Here is a 24692-nt window from a genome sequence, read left to right as displayed (position 1 = left end):
CCCCGTAATTTACGAGCCGCGGCGCAGCCTTATGCTGTCAGAGGCCGAGAGCGGTTCCTGATTGGCTAGGGTGGGCCAATCAGCTGAGCCAATCAGCAAGCAGCGCGCGCAAACAACCTCTTCCGGGCTGCGGCGACAGTGCGCTGAGGAGACCGGCGAACTGACTGACGTGAGTTGAAACCTGTTCTGGCTGGTGAAAGCAGGGCGCAGGGGAGAGCGCTGTCATGGCCCTAGCTTTCTGTCAAAGAGGATGGCAGCTCGCGGGGTTTGGGGTTCCAGCTTCCCACGCCCCCCAAATTGGACGCTTACGGCCTGACAACCGGATGCTCCGCGCTTCTTCTCAGCCTCCCGGGCCAACGCCATTCCAGGACCTAGCTGGTTAAATCAGAAAAAAGGCAGAGAGAGGGGGCAGGGTTGGAAGGAACTTTCTGTCTAAAAGAATCAAGTAGATCTCTGTCAGCTAAGCTACATCTTGAGATTACTATAATTTGTAAGATGGGCTCCCGTTATTAGAATATTCTTCTTCTTCTTCTTCTTTTTTTTTTTTTTTGACGTGGCGTGTGTGCACGTATGCGAAGCTCGAAAAATCAAGAAGGGGTGGGTATTGTGTTCCGGGTTTCCGTTTGCCTGCTCACGAGGCCAGTTGTACATTTAATGATTAATATACATGCAACGACACTTTGCGATTTTGGTGTCTTTATTTTCCTGTATAGGATTTAGGATTTACTCACCAAGTGCGACCTTTTTTCCCCCCCCTCTTGTCACTTAGGATTTTTATTAAGATAAAATAGGAGGCAGAGGCAGGTTGATCTTTCTGAGTTCCCAGCCTGGAATACAAAGCGTGTCCAGGACAGCCAAGGCTACACAGAGAAACCGTGTCTCAAAAAACCCAAAAAACTAGGGGCCGGAGAGATAGCTCAGAAGTTAAGAGCACTGTCTGTTCTTCCAAAGGTCCTGGGTTCAATTCCCAGCAACTACATGGCAGCTCACAACTGTAACTTTAAGATCTGACACCTTCACACAGACATACATGCAGGCAAAACACCAGTGCACATAAAATAAAAAAATAAATTAAAAAAAAGAAAAACCAAAAAACTAAAACAAAACAAAACAACAACAACAAAAAACAAAAACCAAACAAACAAAAGATAAAATAGGCCAATTTGGGAGAGACTTGATACCTTTATATTACTGACTCCTGTAATATAGGACCATGGTATAGTGTTGCATCTGTTTTACAACTTCTGTTGGTAACTTATTGGTTAAGCAGATAGCAATTTTTTAAATTCCATGAGTTAAAAAAATACACTGAGGTGGTCTTTATTCTGATTTGCGCTGGACATCATAACCTAGAGGTTCCCTTTGTTGTTATTCCTCTGTCTACATCCTCAAAATGACCTAACTTTAAGTCTCATGGTACACTGTCATCTCCTGTCCTCTGCAGCATCCATCTAGTAACCTTGCGCCACTTGTCACCGCCTGAAACATTTTAGTTCTTGCATGACTGTCCTCCTTTTTTAATATGCTGTTACTATCATTTGAACCGTGCCACTCATTACTGATTTAAAGTGGGCTACTATCCCCAGCTCTTAAAGTTTCGGCTGTAAACCTTAGTCTTTTCTCTAGCCCCCACCCCCCTTTGATACAGGATTTTTCTCATGCTGTCCTGGCTGTCCTTCTGCATACCAGGCTGTTCTTGGACTTACAGAGATCAACCTGCCTCTGCTTCTAACCCACAAGTGCTGGGGTGAAAAGACATAGGCCATATCGTTGGGCAGTATCTGCTCTCAAGCCTCGAATTCCTTCTTTCAACCTTTATTCACACAACTAATTACCTTAGTTAACATTTCATTTACTAGGAAGAAATAAAAGAAATAGAACTTCCACCAGCTCTTAACAACGGACCTGCTCGCCTGCCAATATCCTGCACTATTACTGTTCTACTCACTTTCCTATTATAATGAAACTTAATTGACTTTGTAGCTATATCTCGGTTTTTGTTTTTTGCTTTTTGTTTGTTTGTTTGTTTTTGCTGTTACACCTATAAGCTTTTCTATAACGGCTATACTGAACCCCCCCCCCCCCAACTGTAGTCTTTCATGTTTCTTTTTCAGTAGAAAGGATTTTTGCCTATTAGTTACTGTTACATTCAGCAACTGGTTGTTAAATACATGTATATATTTTTTACCTGTTTTTCCAGTAAGGTGAAGAAAACTCTAAAGGATATGTCAGAGAATCAAGGAGAACTAGCTCCAGATATTACTACGGATATGGAAGATGTCGTGGATACTGAGGAAGAACTCATTAAACAGTGTGAGGAAATGTGGAAGGACATGGAAGAAGTACGTATCAACAGCTAAGAGTGATGTAGTACTTAATGTAAGAGTTATGTAATAGACTTAGGAAAGGAACTATGTTAGTTTTTCTGTAGCTATTATTTTATAAATGTATAGATTTCATACGTAAAAGCATTCCCTTAAGGAATTTTATGCTAGAGGTGGGGGGGGGTTGGAATGAGGGAGGGAAGGTGGGCTAGGAGGCAGTGAGGGAAAGGAGCTACAATTCGTATGTAAACTGAACAAATTAAAAAAATTTTAAAAATTTAAAAGAAAAGAATTTTGTACTAGAAAAACTGTAGAAAGAGAAAAAAATGATTGTAGTTCTGGCTCTCAAGGAGATTTTTTTTTTCTTAAAGAGTTAAAACCCATTTATAATATTGTATATAATGCACCATTAATAGTATTATGGTATTAATGCAAAAAATTTACTTAGGAGGAATGCATAAGCCACTCTGAAGGAGTTAAGGTTAGCTTTCTGCAGAATAATCAGTAATTTTTATTTCCGAATGATAAATAAGAGCCTGTGAAATTCTGACCCAACAAAAATAGGGAAGTCAGAAATATATAGTAGGAAAAGGCAACCTTGTGAAGTGAGAGTGCAGAGAATTAGCTTGGAAGAAGAACATGGAATTGGTGGAGTGTGTTCAATGGGGGATAGTTAGCAGCTTGTAAATTCACTGAAATGACCAGATACGTCAGGAAAACTGTCTTGTTATGTTTTGAGACAAGAGTACAGAAACTGGCCGTTTTAAGAGAACCTAGTGGTCATCCTGTAGGCGCAGTGAAAGCCTGAAGACTGTCCTCACAAAGTGAAGTCAAGAGAGCTTAAGTGGGAACAAAAGGACGTGGAAGCTAATGAATGCTAGATTATAATAATCATGAATCATTCCAGTACCTGTTTAGGGCCAGTAGATGGTTGACTGAATTATACCCAAAATACAGAATATAGAAATAGAAATAATACATAATTAAGGATTATAAGTGAAGTGAATACAGAAAATGGAAATGTTGAGCTTGAAATTATGTATTTGTTTTAGGGAGAGAACATTTGACACACTGTGTTTCTTTGATAATGATTTCTCTTTCATATAGTACAGTATATGATGTCGATTATAGGTACATGTAATATTCTACTTCAGCACAGTGTCAAGGCAGGAGAGGTGAACTGGATTTTTTTTTTGGTTTTTTTGTTTTTTGTTTTTTGTTTTTTTTTTGTTTTGTTTTTTTCGAGACAGGGTTTCTCTGTGTAGCCTTGGTTGTCCTGGACTCACTTTGTAGACCAGGCTGGCCTCGAACTCACAGTGATCCACCTGCCTCTGCCTCCCGAGGCCTGGGATTAAAGGAGTGCGCCACCACGCCTGGCGTGAATTGGATTTTTATGTATATAGCACCCTGCTCTTTTTACTAAATTGTCAGAGTAGGAAAGATGAATGGAGTAGTTTAAAAAAGAAAAAAAAACTCATTTGGGCAAAATCCTTGGTACTTTATGTCCTTAATGTATTTACAATTCTTTTTTGGTATTTTTCACTACAGAAACTTGCATTTTAAAAATAACTTAAAATTACAGATAATTACTGCAACTAGAAATGAAGATAGATAAGACTTAAGTGCCTCATATTTTTACCTATCAAGTACAGTCATTATCATTGTTGGATGTTTTTAAAGCCAGGCAAACAGTATCTTTTGGAGGCTTATTTTCTTACGGTCTTAGCTACTTACTTATTTTGTTACTGTTCTATAGTACTTTCTTGTTGGTTTACCTCCCATATTTTCCCCATTATGTAGCTTATAATTCATGCTAGCTACTGGGGGTTTTATTTGTTTAGTCTAGTAATGGAGAGTGAAGGGGATGGAACCAGAGGCTCTGTGTAACTGCTCTACCACTGAGCTACGTATACAACTCTTCCCTTTTCCTTTTGATATATGTATTTTGGAATCAGTTTGACTGCCTTCCTGATCTCATGTGGAAATTTAAATAGATTATATCACATATTTATGTTTTTTTAGAAGGGTGTTGTATTGGGCTAGAATAAAAAGGGAGGAGAAGGGAATTGTCTATGGATTATAAGTATGTCACTTGTCTTTCTTTAATTTTTAAATCAGTGTCAGAATAAATTATCACTTATTGGAACTGAGACACTCACTCCTTCAAATGCTCAGGTATGAACTTTGTATTCCATTCTAGAAAATAGGTAAGCAGAATTCATTCTTTTTAAACAAAAAGTTTATCTGTTTATATTTAATATAAAAACTTTGTTAATACTTATTTTCTTTTTCTTTCTTTCTTTTTTTCTTTTTCTCTCTTTTTTTCTTTTTTTTTTTGAGACAAGGTTTCTCCGTGTAGCCTGGCTGTCTTGGACTCACTTTGTAGACCAGGCTGGCCTCAAACACACAGAGATATGCCTGCCTCTGCCTCCCTGGGTGGCTTCTATATTGTGCCTGGCTCCTATATTCTTTTTTAACTAAAAATTTGTGTGTGTGTGTGTGTGCGCACACACGTGTGTGTCGTGTGTGGTGGGGATGGGTCAGAGTCAGAGTGAGTTTAGGTGGGCAGGCTTATGTAATAAGCACTTATAACTCCTCAACCATCTCACTGGCTCTTATACCTAAATTCTTAAACAGTTGGAAAACTCTTCTGTTTAAAATAAAAAACAAGAAACAAACCTAAGAACCAATTATGTTGTTTCCAAGAAACATATCCATCAAAGATGCCCAAAACCTTAGTATCAAAGGAAAAAAAAATACCAAGGAAACAGAAAATGCAAACAAATGGGCATAGTTATTCTTACATCTGACAAAAATAAGCTTCAAACTAGAACTAATTAGAAGAGATAAGAAGGGACACTACCTGTTAATAAAAGAAACAGTTCATTGGTACAAACCACTGTAGGCTTTTATGCATCCAAAAAAAAAATATTGGAGCTCCTAATGGTATTTTGTATCCATAAAAAACCCTATACATATACAAGTATGCTATGAAGGGTCTAATTGAATATACCATTTTGAAATGCATTATTTGTTAACTATCCTATCATTTTTCTTGGAAAAACATGGTTTCTTTATTGTAGAAATTACGACCTTACTAAATATGAGTCATTGGACATTAGGCCTACACATGTGTGTGAGTGGTTTTCACACAGTGCACCTAGCACTGACTTTGAGAGGAGTGTTTATAAACCTGTAACATGTACTGTCCTGAGTTACAAACTATAGTTTGTGGTTTTATGGTTGTGTGGGGAGTCTTCAAGAGCATTTATAAATTTGATGGTGCTCAAAGAGGATGCATAGGACTCACTATATAGTCCTATGGCTAAGATTTATTATAGTGAAAGGATGCAGAGTCAAATAAGCCAGGGGAAAAGGAACATGAGCTAAACTTGAGAGGAAACAAAATATGAGCTTTCAGGAGTTGTCTCACAATAGAGTCATGTACACCTTAAATTAGCCTATCAACTTGTGGTGTGAAATGTTGCTTACTCTTAGGGAAACTTGGTGTCCAGAATTGTTAGCAGGAACTGGTGATAGAGTCACACTCTACCTAGCAGGTATCAAAATGTCAGAAGATAAAGCAGGTATTAAACATAAACTGTATTCTTTGCTTGAATAGTTTTGGCACTGTAAGCCAGCCTTAAAGAGTAAGGTTTTTGGAAACTATCTTGAGATCATTCCAAGTTCATCACTCCAAGTCAAGGGCTGATGCTATGAGAAGGCCTTTTAAGAAGCAGCAACTGGTGCTGTGCTTTGATACCTCATTTCTGTAGGCATACCTGTAACACTCAAACTCAGTATCCTGTGTTTTGTTTCTAAAGGCAGGATCTCATGTAGCCTACTGTCTTGAACTTGTTATGTTGCTGAGCTGATCTTGAACAGCATCTCTAAGTGCTAATTTGCAAGCATATGTTACTCTTCCTGGCGTAATTTCTTTTCTGAAACAAAAAGTTAGACATTTTTATGGAGAAAACTTATACTTTATTACTTTCAAAATATTACTGCTGTTTTATTTTTTAAAGTTGTTTAATTTTATAGCAGGATCAAATTTGTCATTATCATACTGAAAAGTCACCATAATTTGTCTCAGGATAAGATATTATACATTTTTGCAAATACTAATGTATATTAAAAGTTGACTTTTATATGTGGCTCTAGAATCAGTCTTACCATTATCTTCATATATTTTGTTTTTTACAACATAACTAAGAGCAGTTTCAATGTTTTGAAAGATCAGAGAGTGGAAATGAACATATTCAATGACAATTTGACCGAAAATTATGGCAAGACATTAGCATGCTGTTTTTCTTTCTTTTCAAGGGAGAATGTCTTGCTATGTCAGTATTGTTGGAGGACGTTTTTGTGTACTGTGTATACAAGTGCTGATTTCTGTGCCCAGGAAATGGGCCATGTGTCTGGGAAGTAGGCCAGGTGCGCCTAGTCAGGTTAGAATAGCATGAAGCTTTTAGTAAATACAAAGGTCTCTATGTCATTTTCCGAGAAGCTAGGATGGACATAGAAAAACAGGCCACAGATATAAAATGCAATGTTTTTTCTATGCCTGCCCCAGCTCCCAAATAATGACATGGGAGCCTTTATATATGTTAAAGTTTCAGGCACTATGGCTGGGAAGATGACCAGCTCTTCTAACACTGACCTGGCCTACTTCCTGCCACATGGCCCAGTACCTGCCATTTTGGTCTTGCTTTGGCACCTGCTTCTGTGTGTTCTGATCGAGACTCCCTTCACTGTGCCCTACCCCTCTCTGGGACTGGAAGTCCTGCCTTTTCCTCTCCTGCCTGGCTATTGACTGTTCCCCTCTTTCTTTGACTAATCAGTAGGTGATGGAGAATAATGTTTACAGCATACCAAGACAGGAGATGCTTCGGCATAATGACAGTGCTGACGTCCACACTGTAACCAGATCTCTGGGTGCAGAAATCAGCTTTGAATACACAGTGCACAAAAACATCCACCAACACAGCATCATGGTTTGGTTTGGTTTCTTAAGGTATATTTAGTAAGTAAATGTAATGTGATTAGGTTCCTTTAGCTTTGGTAGTTAAGCAGAATTCATTATTTTCAGTGGCATACTATATCATTATGCAAGGAGGCACTTATGAGCTATAGTATGCTTGGTGTTGCTATGTTCTTAGCCACTTGCTTTAGAAATAGTATTAGAGTATTGATTATGTTTTCATTAATATTCTACAAGAAATAACTCGAAGTCTCCTTTTTTTAAAGCTCTCATTACTTTTTATGCAAATGAAATGTTTGACTGCTGAACTTGATCAATGGAAGAAAAGAACACCTGAAAGTAAGATTCTTATTTTTAGGTTTGTATTTTTATAGACAAATTAACGGGATATTAAGTTAATGATCTTAGGGATGACAAGATACATTTGTTCTTGAAACTGCTCAGGGTTGTTGATACTAGGACCCGCTCCATTTTTCTTCCTTTTCTAAGAAAGTTCTAACATTAAATTCTAGTGTTAGAGTATAAGAACCTGAACTAGAAGACTTAATTATAGTAATTATTTTACCCTAATAAACACTGACTTATGATCAGTAGGAACTATGAACTGCTAGTAAATGAATCCTGTGAGTTCGAGGCCAGCCTGGTCTACAAAGTGAGTCCAGGATAGCCAAGGTTACACAGAGAAACCCTGTCTGGAAAAAAAGAAAGAAAGAAAGATTACCTTATTTATATGCTTTTTAGATTAGGAATCGTAGGTTTTATGCAATTTCTTGACTTGCCCAATGGGAGTGAAATATATTTTTTGCCTATATTTAAAGAATAGATGATGGATTAAAATGTGATAATTGTACTACCCAACTAATAGATATCATCATCATCATCATTATTATTACTCTTACTGTGAAAGTCTAAGCTTCTTTTGCCATGTATTTTTGTATCTCTTTTTTCTATATAGTTTTCTCTGTCTTGTTTCCATATGTATTTTCTTTTTCTTCTTTTCACATTACTTTTCCTTTGACTCCCCCCACCACAATCACTTTCAGTGTTAGCCTCCCTTTTTTTCTCTTTTTTTCGATTTATTTATTTATTATGTATACAGTGTTCTGCCTGCATGTACACCTGCACACCAGAAGAGGGCACCAGATTTCATTATAGACGATTGTGAGGCACTGTGTGGTTGCTGGGAACTGAACTCAGGTCCTCTGGAAGAGCAGCCAGTGCTCTCAACCTCTGAGCCATCTCTCCAGCCCCAGCCTCCCTTTTTATATTATTCCTTTTGCTAGTTTTAAGGACTCTGTAAATAACAATCCTAGGCTATCTTTTTTTCTTTTTTCTTTTTGGTTTTTTGAGACAGGATTTCTGTTGTAGTCCTGGCTGTAGACTAAGCTGGCCTCAAACTCACATCGATTCTCCTGCCTCTGCCTGGGATTAAAGGCGTGCACCACTATGCCCTGCCGGCTGTCTATTTTCTTTCGATAGTATCATCTATATCATTGCTTTTATTACTTTATTCATGCCAATTTCTTAATTGTTCCATGTTTTCACATTACTGCTTGTTAGCCTTTAATTTTTAACACGTGTGGTAAGAATATAATGGTATACAGCTATAATTTTAAGGTTTGTCTTAAACTCTATATAAATTTTCCTTCTTAGCAATATGCTTATGCAGCTGTTAAGCTGGTGTTCTTTAGAGACGTGTACTCAGCTGTTGTTCTTTGTGTTTTAAGGGACAGGGCTCCTGCTGTGTAAACATAGGCCAAGGCTAGCCTAGAACTTACGGCACGTGTGCCTCAGCCTCCCACACATAAGCACTGTAGGTGTGTTCCACTGTCGGCCTTACTCAGTTGTTACCCTACATGCTACACCAACATTATATTTTAAGCTTCTGTGTGTTACATCTATAATTATGACTTCTGAGTTAGTTTACTAGGGCTGTGACAGAGACTATTATAAAATATAATGGGGTGTATAGCGTAAACACTGGAAACTTATTCTATCACAGCTCTGGCTGTTAGCAGTCTGCATCAATACTTTGTTCTATTGTTGTTACGAAGTGCTTGACGAAAGCAACCTAAGGGAGGAAGGCGCTTGTCCCAACGTTCCAGCGGACGTGCTCAGGCAGGGAAGGGACGGCGACCAGAGCAAAACGTGGCTGCTCACTGTGTGTCCAGTTAGGAAGCAGAGACTTGCATGCTTACACTCAGCTTGCTTTGCTTTTGTTTCCCCATTCCTTTGAGATTCTAGCCCATGGGATAGTAATGCACACATTCAGGGTGGGTTGTCCCGTTTCAGTTAACCTAATATAGAACAACCTGTCACAGTTGTGCCCAGAGATTTATTTCTATGGGACTTAAATCCTATACAGTCAGGGGGTTGGAAGGCATCAAGTAGGCTAGGCTGACTGACTAGTGTGCCCCAGGGTCCATCCCAGTCTCCCTGGCCCTGGGATTATAAGCCCATACCACCATGCTCAGGATTTTTTGGTTTTTAATTTTAATTTTAATCTTAATTTAATTTTATTTTATTGGTTCTCTATGTAGCCTTGGCTATCCTGGACTCACTTTGTAGACCAGACTGGCTTCAAACTCACAGAGCTTTTCCTGCCTCAGCCTCCCCAAGTGCCTCTGGGATTACAGGCATGCACCACCATGTCCGGCTTCTTCATCATTCGCAAAGACTGTTCTCACTGGTTATGATAATTCCGAATTCTCTTCCCTAGCACCCGATGAGACTGCTGCTTCTGCCTTCCTGGCTACCGAGGAGAGACGATGAGAGATGCACTGTTATCCTCACACTTCTCCCCCCCGCCCCCCCCGCCCCGGCTGCTTTTAAGAGTGTTAGCTTTCAGATGAATTACAGCTTATCTTGGCGTAGGCTTCTTTAGGCTTATCTTATGTTCACTTTCTTAGTTATGTGCAGTTATGTCCTTTGTGAAATTTGAGAAACTGTCTGACATTATTTCTCCATATTTTTTCAGCTTCTTAATACCTGTTTCCTCCTATACTGAACTTCCAGCAACATGTCATATCATTTCTTATAGGCCTACAGCTGCACTTTCTAAATGTTTAGTTATGGAAAAATACACACAAAATTTATTTCTTTGCATAAGTATAGTGATAATAAGTAAGCACACACACACACATACACATGGCCCCCCCACTGTAAATAGTCTCCAAAACTCTTTGTATTGTACTTGTTAAAATGGGTTAGTACCTGTGTCAGCCAGCTGTTACTGAAAAAAATATGTGGAATAAACAATTTATTAGCAGTCAGGGTTTATTTGGCTTGTGATTTCAGAAGTTTTAGTCCGTGGTTGGTTGGTGCTATTGCTCTTGGGCCTGTGGCAAGGGAAAACATGGTGACTGCACATGTTGAAGGACACTGCTTAACTCATGTCAGCCAGACTTCAGAGAAAGGCAGAAGGCACCAGGTTCCCATCCCTCAGGGCCATCTCTCTAGTTACCTAATAACGCTTTTCTACGTTTACCTCAGGAAGTTTCCCTTAGCTCTCATCAGGCTCAAAGTCCAGCATCTAAGCCTTCAACACATCATATGGTGCACCTGTCCAAACTATCCAAGTGTCATCTAGAGTCACCTATAACCAATTCTAAAATTGGCTTTTAAAGTATAATAGGACCGCTTCTTTTAGAAGGCTTTCTAAAACAGTAGACAAGTTTTTAGTAATATATCATTTGATAATTTCAACACACTTGATTAAAAACAATAACTTTAAATAAATATTGAATAGTTTATTAATTTCTCTATGGGAAATAAAATGTTTATTTCTTTTATGTGACAAAAACTTTAAGTGTGTAATTTGTTGTATGTAATTCATTGGTTATAGATGCATTTTTAGAAAGAAGTCTGGTATAGTCTTATAATGTTTTAACTACATTTCATTCTGTATAATTCCATTTCTGGGAGTATGTGTCTTGAAATTAAAAGTACTAGCGCATAAAGACATACAAGGGTGTCTAGCACAGTATTAGTTCTGAGCGTCAGAAGTTACTACTACAATGTGATACATATGCGTGCATAATAATATTATGAAGTTACTAAATACTAAATGATGAATTGTTGCTGTAGCATGGGCGTTCTGCTGAGTGAAAACAGTGCTAATTTATCTGATATGCTATCCTTTATTTTAAAAGGTTTATTTTTCTTATGTGTGAGTACATTGTCTTCATGCGCACCAGAAGAGGGCATTGGATCATATTACAGATGGTTGTGAGCTGCCATGTAGTTGCTGGGAATTGAACTCAGGACCTCTGGAAGAGCGACCAGTGCTCTTACCTGCTAATCCATCCCTCCAGTCCCCTGATATGCTATTCTTATAATACCAACAATGACAAAAACTAAAAATAAGCATTATATGTTTGTTTGTTTCCGTATATGTACAACTATGCATAGGATCTATGACTAGAGAAAACATACCCTGAGGAGCCCTCATTAGTAAACACTGCTCAGCATGCCGTGAGGCCTTAGAGAAGAGAAGAGCTAAAAACAAAATACATAGATATCGAGTTATCCAATGTTATATAAAGAGTTCGGAAAGCCACAAAGTCAAATTCTTGAGAATTAACTAAGTGACATGACTTTGTTTTATTTTTATCTTTGTAGTAACTCACCTGACTGAAGATGTTTTGGTAACATTAGGAAAAGAAGAGGTGAGTTATTTTTGTGGTTTATACTATTGTCAAATAATTTGTAATTAGAACTGCTTTAGATCAGTTTATGACATAAGAAGTAAGCTAAACTACTCAAACAACACATTATAATTTATGTGGTTTATTGAACACAATGTCTTAAGGATTTGAATTTTGTTGATTTTTTTTTTTTGCTATCTATATATGTACTTGTTCTGGTGTGAGTGTGAGAGTGTGTGCATGTGGAGGTCTGAGGGCAACTCTGGCTATTGTCCTCAGCTCTTATCTCTTTGAGTCAGATTTCTTAGCTCTTTGCTATGGGGTGTGCCAGGGTAGCTGGCTCACAGGCTTCCAAGGACTGTTCTGTCTCCACCTCCCATTTTGCCCTAGGCATGCAGAGATTACAGACTGTGCTCTGGAACGTTCTTCTCAGCAGGGTTAGTTCTCTAGCAGAGTCTGCAGCAGAGGAGTCTGTAGCAGGCGTCAGCTTCATGTCCTCTAACTCAGCTCAAAAGTCAACTTTGGGTGAACTGTTCATTCCAGGAGACTGCCTCTTTCCAAGGTTTTCTATTGCAGTTCTGACTAACTGACTATGAATCAACTTGCTTGTCTCTTTCTTAGGTGTGAATAATTTTCTAGAGAGACTCACAGATCTCACAGAAACATACTTATTTGTTATAAAAGCCATTGCACCTGACACAGTGGCACGCGTCTGTAATCCAAGCACTCGGGAGGCAGAGGCAGGCGCAACTCTGAGTTCGAGGCCAGCCTGGTCTACAAAGCGAGTCCAGGACAGTCAAGGATACACAGAGAAACCCTGTCTCAAAACAAACAAACAAACCAACAAACCTGCCCCTCCCCCCCAAAAAAACCAGAAGACAAAAACCCAGATGAATATCTAGATGAAAGAGATGCATAGCTTAAGGTCTATAGGAAGGGAACGGAGCTTCCGCGTCCTGAGTGTGCTGCCATGCCAGACCTCCCCATGCATTTAGCTGTTCAGAAATTCCCTGAGCCCAGTTCCTTTGATTTTATATGAAAACTTTACTATATAGATAAAATTGACCAAATAATCGGTCATTGATTAATTTAGCTTTCAGTTCTTCTTATCAAAAACTTGGAGGCTGGAGCTGAAGAGCCAATCACGTGATCATGCCCCGGTCTTTCTAGTGTTTAGCCCTCATCTTAAAACTGCCTGGACGCTGCTTGTCATCCAGTAGTAAAGAACAGGTACTTACCGTGCTGGAGATTTCCAGTGCTCCAGGAATGGTAGACAAGGATTACGACCAAATACAGCTTGGTGTGGTGCTCACACCTGTCGCTGGGCAGTTGAGGTAGGAGAATGGCCCAGGGTTCATAGTGAACTTTGGGCTACTTTGGGTTACCTGTTTCAAAATATGGAGGGTGAAGGAGATTGAATTATGTATTTTAAAGCATGTTATTGTACAGTAGAGAAAAGGTTGTCTTTGCTATAAAGAAACAAAGAGTAGCCAGCCAGTGGTGGCTCACACTTTCAATCCCATCACTCTGAAGGCATTGGCAGGCAGATCTCTGAGTTTCAGGCTAGTCTGGCCCATAGAACAAGTTCCAGGGCTGGCCAGGGCTACCCAGAGAAACTGTTTTGAGGGAAAAAAATTAAACCCCCCCCCCAGAATGCAGCCTATTCATATTATCAAGATTGAGAAAGTAAAATCACAGAGTTATGATAACGAGGGATAGCAAATGTCCAAACGTAGGGGTGTTTTTGGGTAGCTGGGGAAACAGAGGGAGCCATGAGAGCTGCAATGTGTCTGGAAAAACTGAAGGAACTCAACCCTTTGCCTGCCAGTGTCAGGGCTTTCAGCCCCTGCATGGCAATGAAGCGCCCTGCTAAAGGGCACTGGATCTCAGGTCTTGTGGTCTTCCCTGAGAGCAGCACACCGTATGTTAGATGGAGGCAGCTCCTGAGGTCAGGCAGTCGTCTGTAGGCCCCTCACTCTCAACTTCCACAGTAATCTTTAGGTCATAGGGCTTATTGCTCTTTATAAAAGTGGAACCACCAAACACTTGCCCTGGTTTAGCCCCTGCTACCTCAACTTTTCAGCATGTCTAGTCTAATCTCCCTTTCTACATACACTGTAACAGGGTGTTCGCTGTTTCCATGAGTGTCTAGTTGTAGCAGTATGGGAAAGGGCAAATGGATTTTCTCTCCAGATGTGGTCTGCTACGCAGGTGTCCTTGGCGTATCACTGCCACTGTGGTCCATCCCCACCCCCATTCACTTTAAAGTGTGTCAGAATCATCGGCTTACTCTTTGATTAGGATTGCTTCTCTGTTGTCTCCAGAGCTGCATGGCTTGTTTTAGCTTTGAGTTCCCCTTCCTTTCTGTCAGTGTTTGCCCCTACAGCCCCTAAAGCCCCTAGCAGAGGTAGAGCTTTAGCGGCCTCCCAATAGTGCCACTTCTGTGAGCCTGTCGGGGCCATTTTCATTTAAGCCACCGCATTACAGCACTAGTTACTAGTTATTTCTGTTCTCTTTCCTTCCTCTTGTTACTTTAGAGTTTATAATACACATCTGTAACGTATCAGATTTAAAGATAGAAAGAAATTAGTGGAAACCCTTGCAATTTAGAGAATAGAATACTGGTTAATTCATATGTTTTTATAGGGAAAAATAGTAGACAAGAGGCGTTCAGGTATCTCAAGTGTATCCATGCCTCAGATCCTTTGAATTTATTTTTTGCTCAATCTGCAATTTTCTTTTACTAGATAGTAACTTTATTTGTCTTTTTCTACTACTTATATGTTACCTGGTCAGAGTTATTTCCAAAGCATAATGCATTAAGACAGTTTTTCCTTGCATCTCACAATTTTATTATTATTTTGGTTTGTTTTATCTCTCTGGTATATATCACTGTTGTGGTTATTTTTTGTTATGGTTATTTCTGGATTCCACTCTTGGTTTTTGTCATTCTCTTACTTTATCTTCCTTTAGCAATGATTGCTGGCTAATAACATAATAACTATAGAGTTATAGGTTGAATCAATACTGTAAGAATAATATTTATTTTTTGTCTTAATTTTTGTATGTTTTCATTAGGAAAAAAAAGATCCAATTTACAAAAACAGTCCATTAATTTAATTTCAGTTTGAAATTAAAATATGTAGCATGTAGCCTGAAACTCTATATTTTATATTACTCAGTGGTGTGTCACCAAAAAGTTACCATGTGCTTGCCGTATAGTTAACCATTTCCAATTCTTTCTGGTCAATATTTTTACTATGGCTTCCACATTGAGACATTCTAGATCAATTTCCCTGTTGTTCAAGAACTAAACTATGTATAAGCCAAAAGACTAAGCATTAGCTTGCATTCTTTTATTATAGTTCCAAAAATTGAGATGTGACCTTGAAGTGGTACTATCTACTATTCAATCAAAGAATGAAAAGTTAAAGGAAGACTTAGAAAGGTAAAATTGTAATTCTATTAATCATTTCTACATACTGAATTGGCACTTACATTTTTACTTGACTGTATTGTTTGCCATATTTAAAGGGAGCAACAATGGTTGAATGAACAGCAGGAAATACTGGACACTCTTAATGCATTATACAGTGATTTGAAAAATCAGGTTGTGACATTTTCTGAATCAAGGTAATCAGTTTTGTGTTCTAGATTTTTTTTCAAACAGATATTGTTTAAGAAAGTATTTCTTATATTAGATAAAGTAGACCAAAAGGTGGCCCTAATTTTTGCCAACTATTAGTTATTTAATCTTTTTTTGAATGACTTAACTTACTGTACTAATTTCACTACATGTTGTAAAGAATACTCTCTAATTAACGTGTATGAAATGAAGTTTCACAATGTTCTGGTCAGTTTCATGTATAACCAGGGGCGTGCACAAATGTATTTTATCAGTTAAATGACTCTTATTATTTTTTTATTATTAGAGTCTTTAATGAGCTAAAAGCTAAGATCCGTAGTATAAAAGAGTTTAAGGAGAAGCTCTTGATTACCTTGGGTGAGTTTCTAGAAGATCATTTTCCTCTGCCTGATGGAAATATTAGAAAGAAACAGGTAAGTTTTAGAGAAGAGTTTCTCTAAATTGTTGTAATTGTCTTATATAGGAAAACAAGCCAAGGAATGAAGGCCTAGTAAGACATAATCACAGATATGGCTTCATTCTATCATAGTTACTGAAAAATCAGGGCTACTTCGTTGTTTAATAAAATGGAACTGGTTAAATACAGTTAAAGATGTTTAACATCTTATTTATTGATTTGTGTGTGTGGTGTGTGTGCATGGTGCCCACATGCTTGCCTTGCACAGCTGGTGTGTGGGGAGCCGAGGACAGCAGAACAGGAGTCCCTTTTCTCCTCCCGTGCACCTGTTTACCACTGTCTCTTTCTGCTTCTCTATCTGGCCAGCATTAACACTGTATTAGTGGGTTGCCATAACAAAATACCTGAGACCCTGGCATAAAAATTGAATTTATTTTTCAGTCTGAAGACTAGAAGTACAGGAGCAAGGGACTCTTAGCATTAGTTCCTGATGGGGTCTGTTCCTGGCTGGGAGTTGGCACCTTTTTATTGTTCACATTGATCTCTGCTCTGCCTGCATGGACAAAAAGAATTTTTAAGAAGTTTTCTTAGTGTCTCACTGTTGCACAAAATCCAAAACACACCGCCACCAAAAAACATTTTGCATTTTGCATTTGGCCCCTACCCTGATGACCTCATTTAATACCTGATTACCTACCTGTTTCCTGTTTCCAAATACAACTGCGTCTGAGATTCAACACTTTTGAGATACATAGTTCTGTTTAAAACAATGAAATTTACAGCTTAATTAGGAATATAAAAAGAAGGCTAAAGGTGCTAGAGAGATGGTTCAGAGGTTAAGCACACTGGCTGTTCTTACAAAGTCCTGACTTCTATTCCTAGAAACCACATGGTGACTCACAACCATCTACAATGTGATTTGATGACCTCTTCTGGCATGTAGGCATACATGCAGGCAAACACTGTATACATAATAAATAAATAAATTGAGAGAGAGAGAGAGAGAGAGAGAGAGAGAGAGAGAGAGAGAGAAGCTAAAAACCCAAATCCTTGTTCATCATTAACATGTGAGTCACTAACATAGTTTTTCCTAAAATGGAGACATTGTTCTAAGCACAGTATTAATAGAAACAGATTGGTGGCTGATTGCAGCAGAGGAATTTTATACTTACTACTGTACCATGAGTGATAAATACGATTTTAATTACCTTTGATAGAAGAAAAATAAAGTTCAAATGTTGAACTTAGATAAATATTTCTTTGCATCAAATGATTTGAGTACTGGAGAGAGACCTCTAGTAGGAAACAAGTTATGAAAAATATAAAATGTTCTGAACTTGTGTAACTTCATCTATCAGTTTCAAGTAGTATGAATTTAATGATGTGGAAATAAGAAAATTAACATTCTTCCACCTATACCTTTATTCTAATTTTGTGTTGTTTTTACTTTCAGTATTTAGTTGTATTTGAAAACAAACAAAGAAACAAAAAACTACCATTAGGGGATAGAGAGATGGTACAGTAGTTAAGACCACTGGCTACTCTTCCAAAGGTCCTGAGTTCAATTCCCAGCAATCATGTAATGGATCCCAACTGTCTATAATGGAGTTTGATTTTCTCTTTTTATGTTCATGAAAACTTAGCACTTATATAGATAAAATAAACAAGCAAATCTTTAAAAACTACCATTAGTATATATGTTCAGTTTTTATTCTATTTTATATTAGATTACTTATTTTTATCAGCTCTTAAATTTAAGCCAATTATTTTTAAACCCTTTTATTTATCTTTTCATTTATTTTATGTGTTTTGGTATTTTGCCTGCATTTATGTCTGTATGTGTGAGTTACAGAAGGTTGTGAGCCACCGTGTGAGTACTGGGAATTGAACCCAGGTCTAAGGAAGGACACTTAGAGTTTCTAACTACTAAGACAACCCCTTAAGCCAATATTTTTTTTTTTTACCATATGCTTTATTTAAGAAGAATTTCTGAGACTTAAGCATCCCTATTTTAAATTAAGTATTGATATTTGCAGGTCAGTTCTGTAACTGCTTTGTTTTGTGCTCTCTCTCGGTCTCTCTCTCTCTGATATAGTGCTCAGAAGTTAATTTAATGAATAGCATTTTAGTATCTTCAGTTACAAAAGAAAGTATGCTTTCTTTTTATTCTTGATAGTTGAATCACACCTCGATCATTTGGGAGACTGGAATTTTTAACCTTGGTTATAGTTATAAGGGATCTCAAATCTATGTCATGAGAAAAAAAAGTTGAAGGAACTAATGAGTTAATATGAAAAACACTTGAGTATGATAGGGGCTGTCTTCCAATTTTTAAAAAAAATTACTTATTCCATGTCATTCAAAGAGAAAGAATTCAGTGAATTGACTTAATGCTAGGAACTGTTGATCTATTAGGAACTGTAAAGATCTATGGGAAGGAAAAAAGGCAGGTTCTCTCAGAAGCCTCCCTCAAGTGTAGTAGATGCCATTTGCTTGGAGAACTTTTTGTCTGGTTCAAACTGTATTACTTTATCTTATGTTCTTATATACAATATATGTAATATAATTTATTATATGTTTATGGATAGTTTGAATTGCATCTTATAGTAATTATAAAGTTGTTTACATTCAGAATTTGACTTTGGTTACTTTGTAAAACTACAACTAAGAAATGCTTGTTTTTTTAAGAAATGCTTTTAAGTCTTGTGTTATATAGTTCAATATTTTGTCATCTTAATTATTATTTACATTTTTCAAAGAGAAACATTCAAGAATCGAATGTGCAGCTGATAACACTGAATGAAATGTTAGAGGTAAGTGTAAATTTTTGTATTAGAGTTATCTCTTTAGTGAACTGTTAAAGATAAAAGAAAGAAAAAGAAAGAAAGAAAGAAAGAAAGAAAGAAAGAAAGAAAGAAAAGAAAAGAAATCTACACTTTGACTTTCTATTAATAATATTTGAGCCAGGTGTGGTGGCACACATCTTTAATCCCAACACTCAGGAAGTAGAGACAGGTGGATCTCTGTGAGTTCGAGGCCAGCCTGGTCTACAAAGTGAGTTCCAGGACAGCCAAGGCTACACAGAGAAACTTTGTCTTGAAAACACAAAGCAACAAAAACAACAAAAGGATATTTGATTCTTTAATAGTTTCTTAGTTATTTGTTATTTGCACTCTAAAATCTTGTGTTGTTATACTGATAAAAATTTAGTTTAAAATCTAGACTTGCACTTAAAACATATAAATGAATATAAAATTTTTCCTTAAATAAAATGCTTGCTTTTTTTTTTTTGCTTTTCAAGACAGGGTCTCTCTGTATTAGCCTTGGCTGTCCTGGACTCTCTCTGTAGACCAGGCTGGCCTCGAACTCACAGCCATCCGCCTGCCTCTGCCTCCCGAGTGCTGGGATTAAAGGTATGTGCCACCATGCCTGGCCAAAACGCTTCTTTTGTTACAATGGAAGTACTAATTCTACTTTTTAATTTGGTATTTATTTTGTTTTATAAATAGATATCTTTGGCATTGTAAAAATATACTGGAACTTCAGCTAGATTATTAAATATATGAGTTTCTTTAGAAAACCTTAGGCAAAAAAGAGAAAGAAAACCCTAGGCAGAGAGGTCTATGAAAAGCAAATAGTTATGTGGTTTTTAAATTTTTCTTTTGTTAAAACAGATTTTATTATACAATATATTTTGATTATGGTTCCCCTCCCCCTATTCCCCTCAGTCTCTCCCACCTCCCCTCCCATCTGGATCCACATCCTTTCTTTCTGTAGTTAGAAAATGAACATGCATCTAAGGAATAATAATAAAAGAAAATAAGATAAAGCAAAAATAACCAAATGAATTAGACTAGGGCAAAACAAACAGAAGAAAAAGAACCAAAGAAAAAGCATGAGAAACATATAGATTCAGAGATACACATGTTCACACAATCAGAAATCCCACAAAACCAAAACCAATTTTATATATATGCAAAAACCTGTAAGGTTAAAAAAAATGTTCTCGCATAACATTATAAGACAAAGAACCTCCAAAAATGCTACTGAGCACAATTTTTTCTTGGCCATTGATTGCTGCACATGGGACCTACCCTGAAGAGTGGCTTGTTTCCCAGTGAGATTTTCCTGAAGAAAACTAATTTTTCATTTGCAAGTGGCATCACTTGGAGATAGCGACTAGGTTAACGATGGGTGCATGTTTCCCCTTTCCTAGCTGTAAATTTAGAAGAGTATCTTCCAAACACATTCCAACTTACTGAGTTGAATACAAACATCTCAGGTTTACTGCCTAAGGATTTTTGTTATGAATATTATTGATATGAAAAGCAAGATAGAAATCTTTGTTTGATTTTATAATCAGAATCTGCTAGAGATGCCTGGTATCACTGGCTTAAGATCAAACTATAAATTTTCTTGGATGTATTATCTTCTTTAAAGTTTAAAAAAAAAATCACTTTTGGCCAGTGAGATAGTTTAGTGGTTAAATGTACTTGCTACAAAGCACAGTGAGGTGAGCTCAATCCCCAGGGCCCATATAGGGATGGAGATGGCCAACTCCTGCAAGTTATCCTTTGAGTTGCCCATCCATACTATGAAATATGTGCATGTGCACCCAGAGAGACAATGTAATCAAAATGTTAGAATGATACTTTATGGAAAATATTGAAAATATCATCTGAAACACATGGTTATAAATATTAATGGTATGCCATGGGATACAATAGAAAACTTAGAAAACCAAATCTCTCTCTGCAGGTCATATTATCAGTGACAAAAATAACTAATACTTAAGCTACAATTCAGTGAAAAAATTAGCTTCCTCATTTTTAAATTTTAATTTTCAGCATATTTCTACTGTCTTTTTATTAGAATTTTAATGAATATAATCTAATAAAAATTAGATCTGTAAGATGAGGTAACTTTAATTGTTTGACTTGTATGGTATTGGGATGGAATGCAAGTCCTTACCATGGCAAATGCTGTACCACTGAGTTATATGTCCAGCTCATACTTTAAATTGTAGTAAGATAAGCAGCTACTCTAAAGTATGAAAGCCTTACTTTATCATGATTCTTAAAAGAGAGGATATTGTGAGTTTTTTATTCCCCAAGATGAAGAACTTGAAATGGGAAAATTAGTAGTAGTCGACATTTTTATTTATTGAATTTAAATATTGATATTATGACTATGATTGAAATTAGAGGTTGGCAGGTTAATTTTAGTCACTTTTATAACACTTTATATTTGTATAAATTGTGCCTTTCATGATTTTTAAAATAATATTATCTTTCAATTAAAACTTTGACCTTGCAATTAATGGTTTGTCACAAATTATGTACACCTAAGGAATCCCTGATCCTTCTTAGCTCTCAGTTCTAGTTTCAGAAACTGTTAAAGAACTGGGAGATAGATGAAGAGACAAAATAACACATCTAACATTTTTACCATATTTCATGAATTCAAATAATTGACTATAATTGCTCCATGAAAAATCTCTGCAAATGCCAGTCACCTTGTGGAAGACCAATGAGTCTTAGATCTCCTTAGCTAGCTTCTCTAAACGGTCAGGTAATGACAAAACCTTGGCTTTCTTTTATTTTTTTTATTAATTTTTGAGATAACATACAAAATAGTCAAAATAGTATTATTATTGAAACTTTTAATATTGTGTGTTGCAGTTTCTCTCTTAACGTGGCTAACACCCAAATAACTGAGACTGGACTATGTTGTTTATTTAACATGCTTTCTGGCACCATCCTGAGCGATTATTACTCTATTCTTAACCCTTTAAGGTAATCTGGCTTCCTCCCAGCGTAAATCTCTGAGATACTTGTACTTTGTGGCTTTCTCTGTTCCAGCTGCTCTCTCCACATGTCTCCTGGATCCCTACCTGTGGCTGGATCACCTACTTTCTCTCTCTCCCTCTCCCTCCCTCTCTCTCTCCCTCTTTTCCTCCCTTGCTGACAGAAACTCCAGTCCTATCCTCTCCTCTCCCCTGCTCAGCGATTGGTTTTATTGGCGTATCAGGGAACAATTAGAGAGCAGTGTTTACACAACATTGAGACAGGAGACTCTTAGAACAAGGATTGCAACAAGATTTTGGGGCACAGAAATCAGCTTTGGAATCTTTACACTGTGCACAGTAACATTATGCCTACAATAATAAGTTTAGTTATGGTATTTTCCCACACATGTATCATTGTACCTTGTTCATTTTTGCCCCAATTACTACCATCTTCCATCCTTACTCTTCTCTCTTTCTGGTACCCTTTCACCAAATAGTCTCCCTTATTTTTTCTTCCCCTCATCAACTCTCATTTTCTTCCCTTCTTCATGCCTCTTTCTCTATAGTGTCTTCTGACCTGTTTTCCTATCCCTGCCCCACTTTTATTCTATTCATGCAAATACACACACACTCCTGTTTGGATCTAGATTACATATAAAGAAAACAGGACATCACTTCCATGTGGAATGTAGTTTTGGAAAAGCTACCCTCTAATACTCAAAGTTTGTCAAATTTGACTGTAAGTTCATGACATCTGATAAAGTAATCAGACATATTCAGGGAGAAGATGAAGGAAATGATGGTGGCAAACTTAACTATTTGTGAAGACTTATCAAAAGAATAGATGTTTTAAAGGGTGATTTCTTTTCCTCTCCAGATATTCAGAGAGTCTTCTTATCTTTCTTTTGAACTTTGTATGCAGTTTATAAAATTTTAATTTTTTTTTCTCCTTCAATGATGGGGGTAAAACCCAGAGCCTTATGTAGCTCGCTGTGTTCTACCCCTGATTTATGAGTTGTAATTTTTAGATTCTTGCTCTTATTTTAAGGAAATTATACTAAGAGAAGTAGGAACGTTGTAAACATTTTAAGGCAGTTTTTAGAAGTTGTTTCCATTTTAATAACGATTCATTTCAATGCATATTCCAGTCACTAAAGTCTGTAGTCTTTAAAAGCAGATTTTGTTTAAGGACATGAAAGTAATGTTTATGAGCCGCTGTTCAAGGGGGAGAGTGTCGGTGTTCTTTAATGGAAAACTTTATTCTTTTATGAAAGTATGTAGACTTTGCACAAAAAGTATATTTTAAATAATTTTTTCCCTTAGATGCTTATAAATAGAATGTTTGATGTTCCACATGATCCATATGTTAAAATTGGTGATTCCTTTTGGCCACCGTACATTGAGCTGCTTCTGCGTTATGGAATTGCTTTGAGACACCCAGAAGATCCATCCCGAATAAGATTAGAAGCCTTCCATCAATAAAATGATGGTCTGTTTTCACACAGTATGGAATCTTGACTTCCACGGATAAAGAAAACACAGGACTATTTAAATGTAAATAAAGAATATTATTTGCAAATCAAAGCCATAGTTCTTCTTCCTTTTCTGTTTTGAGGTAGAGGCATTCAGCTAGCTGATTGCTGAGGGGGTTACAAGCCTCTACCACCTGGCCCTGGTTGTCCATCTTCTTTTTGTTTCGAAATTACTTACTCTGCCTTTTCATTTCACTCAGTATGTTGAAGTTTTAAATTGTGTGGATAAGAATGCAAGTAAAAATATTCTAGACTTTGAAAAACATTTAATGTATCTTACCTCATTCACTATTCTCTGGAAAAATTCTTAGGGATGTGTGATTGTGAAATAACAACAAAGAATCTGAAAAAACTAATAATAAAAGGGTTTGTGATTTTGCTAATGTAACATTTTTCTTTTTAAACCTGTGACATTTAAGCTTTTTGAATTCCATTTGGCATTTAATAGCTTTATGTTTAGAAACTACAATGCAGTTATTTAATTCAGAGGTTTTGGGGTTTTTTTCTTGTGCTGAGGATTAAATTTAGGACCTCATGCATAGTAAATAATCTTATATAGTAATATAATAAATTATAATGGTAAAGTGTTTAGCAAATCTGTTTTATGTATATGCTTTTATTTCCAGAAGTGTTTCAGAAAGCTAATGTTTAGCTAGGTATGGTGGTGCATGCCTTTAATCTTAGCATTGGGAGGAAGAGGCAGGTGGATTTTTGTGAGTTCAAGGCCAGCCACAGCTATGTACAGAGACCTTATCTCAGAAAACCAAAGACTAACCAACCAGCAAAACAAATTTTGAAATCTAGTCTTTAAAGCTAGCTTGAATTATTATTATTTTTCTTTCTTGAGATGGGTCTCTTGTAGCTCTGGCTATCCTCAAATTTACTAACCTTCTGGCTTCCTGAGTACCTGAACAGCATCTGTGCTGTGCTTGGATTCAAACTAGGGTCTCAGTCAAGCTAAGCAAGTAACCACTAGCATAGCTATGTCTTTAGCCCTGGAAACTATTTTAATAAGTATTATATGCCAGATTACTTATTTTAATTTGCTCTTGATTCTTATTAAAACTGAACATTCTTTTTTTCTAAAACTCCAGTTATTGATGCTGTGATGCATTTTTATAATCACAGTTTATCCTAGTAGATAGTTTAAGGACTCAGGATTATATATAAGCTAAACCAGAGAATTCTAAACTTACTATTATTTTCTCTACTTTCTACTTACTGTAAGCCAAACTTTTCTTTTTTATTTACTCCTTTTTAAAAATATGCAGGCAATATTTTAACTAATATTTTAGCAATATTACTTTAAAAATAGAAATACTTTCATTTATTTAAGTTTGGGAGAGGGTGAGGCTATAGCTCATTTGGTAGAGTGTTT

The 24692-nt window shown here is 36.9% G+C and overlaps 1 protein-coding gene and 1 long non-coding RNA gene across 2 annotated transcripts in view; one reads left to right on the top strand and one right to left on the bottom strand.

The window, feature by feature from the left end:
• Positions 1 to 24692, bottom strand: part of LOC311609188 — a 79855-nt gene that overhangs the window by 35186 nt on the left and 19977 nt on the right. The gene's annotated exons all lie outside the window — the stretch shown is intronic.
• Positions 82 to 23366, top strand: CENPK (centromere protein K). Its single transcript, XM_084802036.1, has 10 exons — positions 82 to 169; positions 2201 to 2342; positions 4443 to 4499; positions 7572 to 7644; positions 11926 to 11972; positions 15317 to 15399; positions 15486 to 15584; positions 15884 to 16010; positions 18754 to 18807; positions 23106 to 23366. The coding sequence occupies exons 2-10, from the start codon at positions 2226 to 2228 to the stop codon at positions 23262 to 23264; spliced, it is 816 nt and encodes a 271-aa protein (XP_084658162.1). The 5' UTR covers positions 82 to 169; positions 2201 to 2225; the 3' UTR covers positions 23265 to 23366.

Source organism: Acomys minous, assembly GCF_964271855.1.
Source record: "Acomys minous genome assembly, chromosome: 11".
In the NCBI taxonomy this organism is placed as follows: Eukaryota; Metazoa; Chordata; class Mammalia; order Rodentia; family Muridae; genus Acomys; species Acomys minous.
Note: the sequence above shows the minus strand (reverse complement) of the source record. Positions and strands in the feature narration are given on the sequence as shown.

Coding starts and splice junctions, on each gene's coding strand:
- CENPK (XM_084802036.1), top strand. CDS start 2,226: ATGTCAGAGAATCAAGGAGAACTAGCTCCAGATATTACTACGGATATG. Junction 2,343..4,442: donor TGTGGAAGGACATGGAAGAA/GTACGTATCAAC, acceptor TTTTTAAATCAG/TGTCAGAATAAATTATCACT. Junction 16,011..18,753: donor GAAATATTAGAAAGAAACAG/GTAAGTTTTAGA, acceptor CATTTTTCAAAG/AGAAACATTCAAGAATCGAA.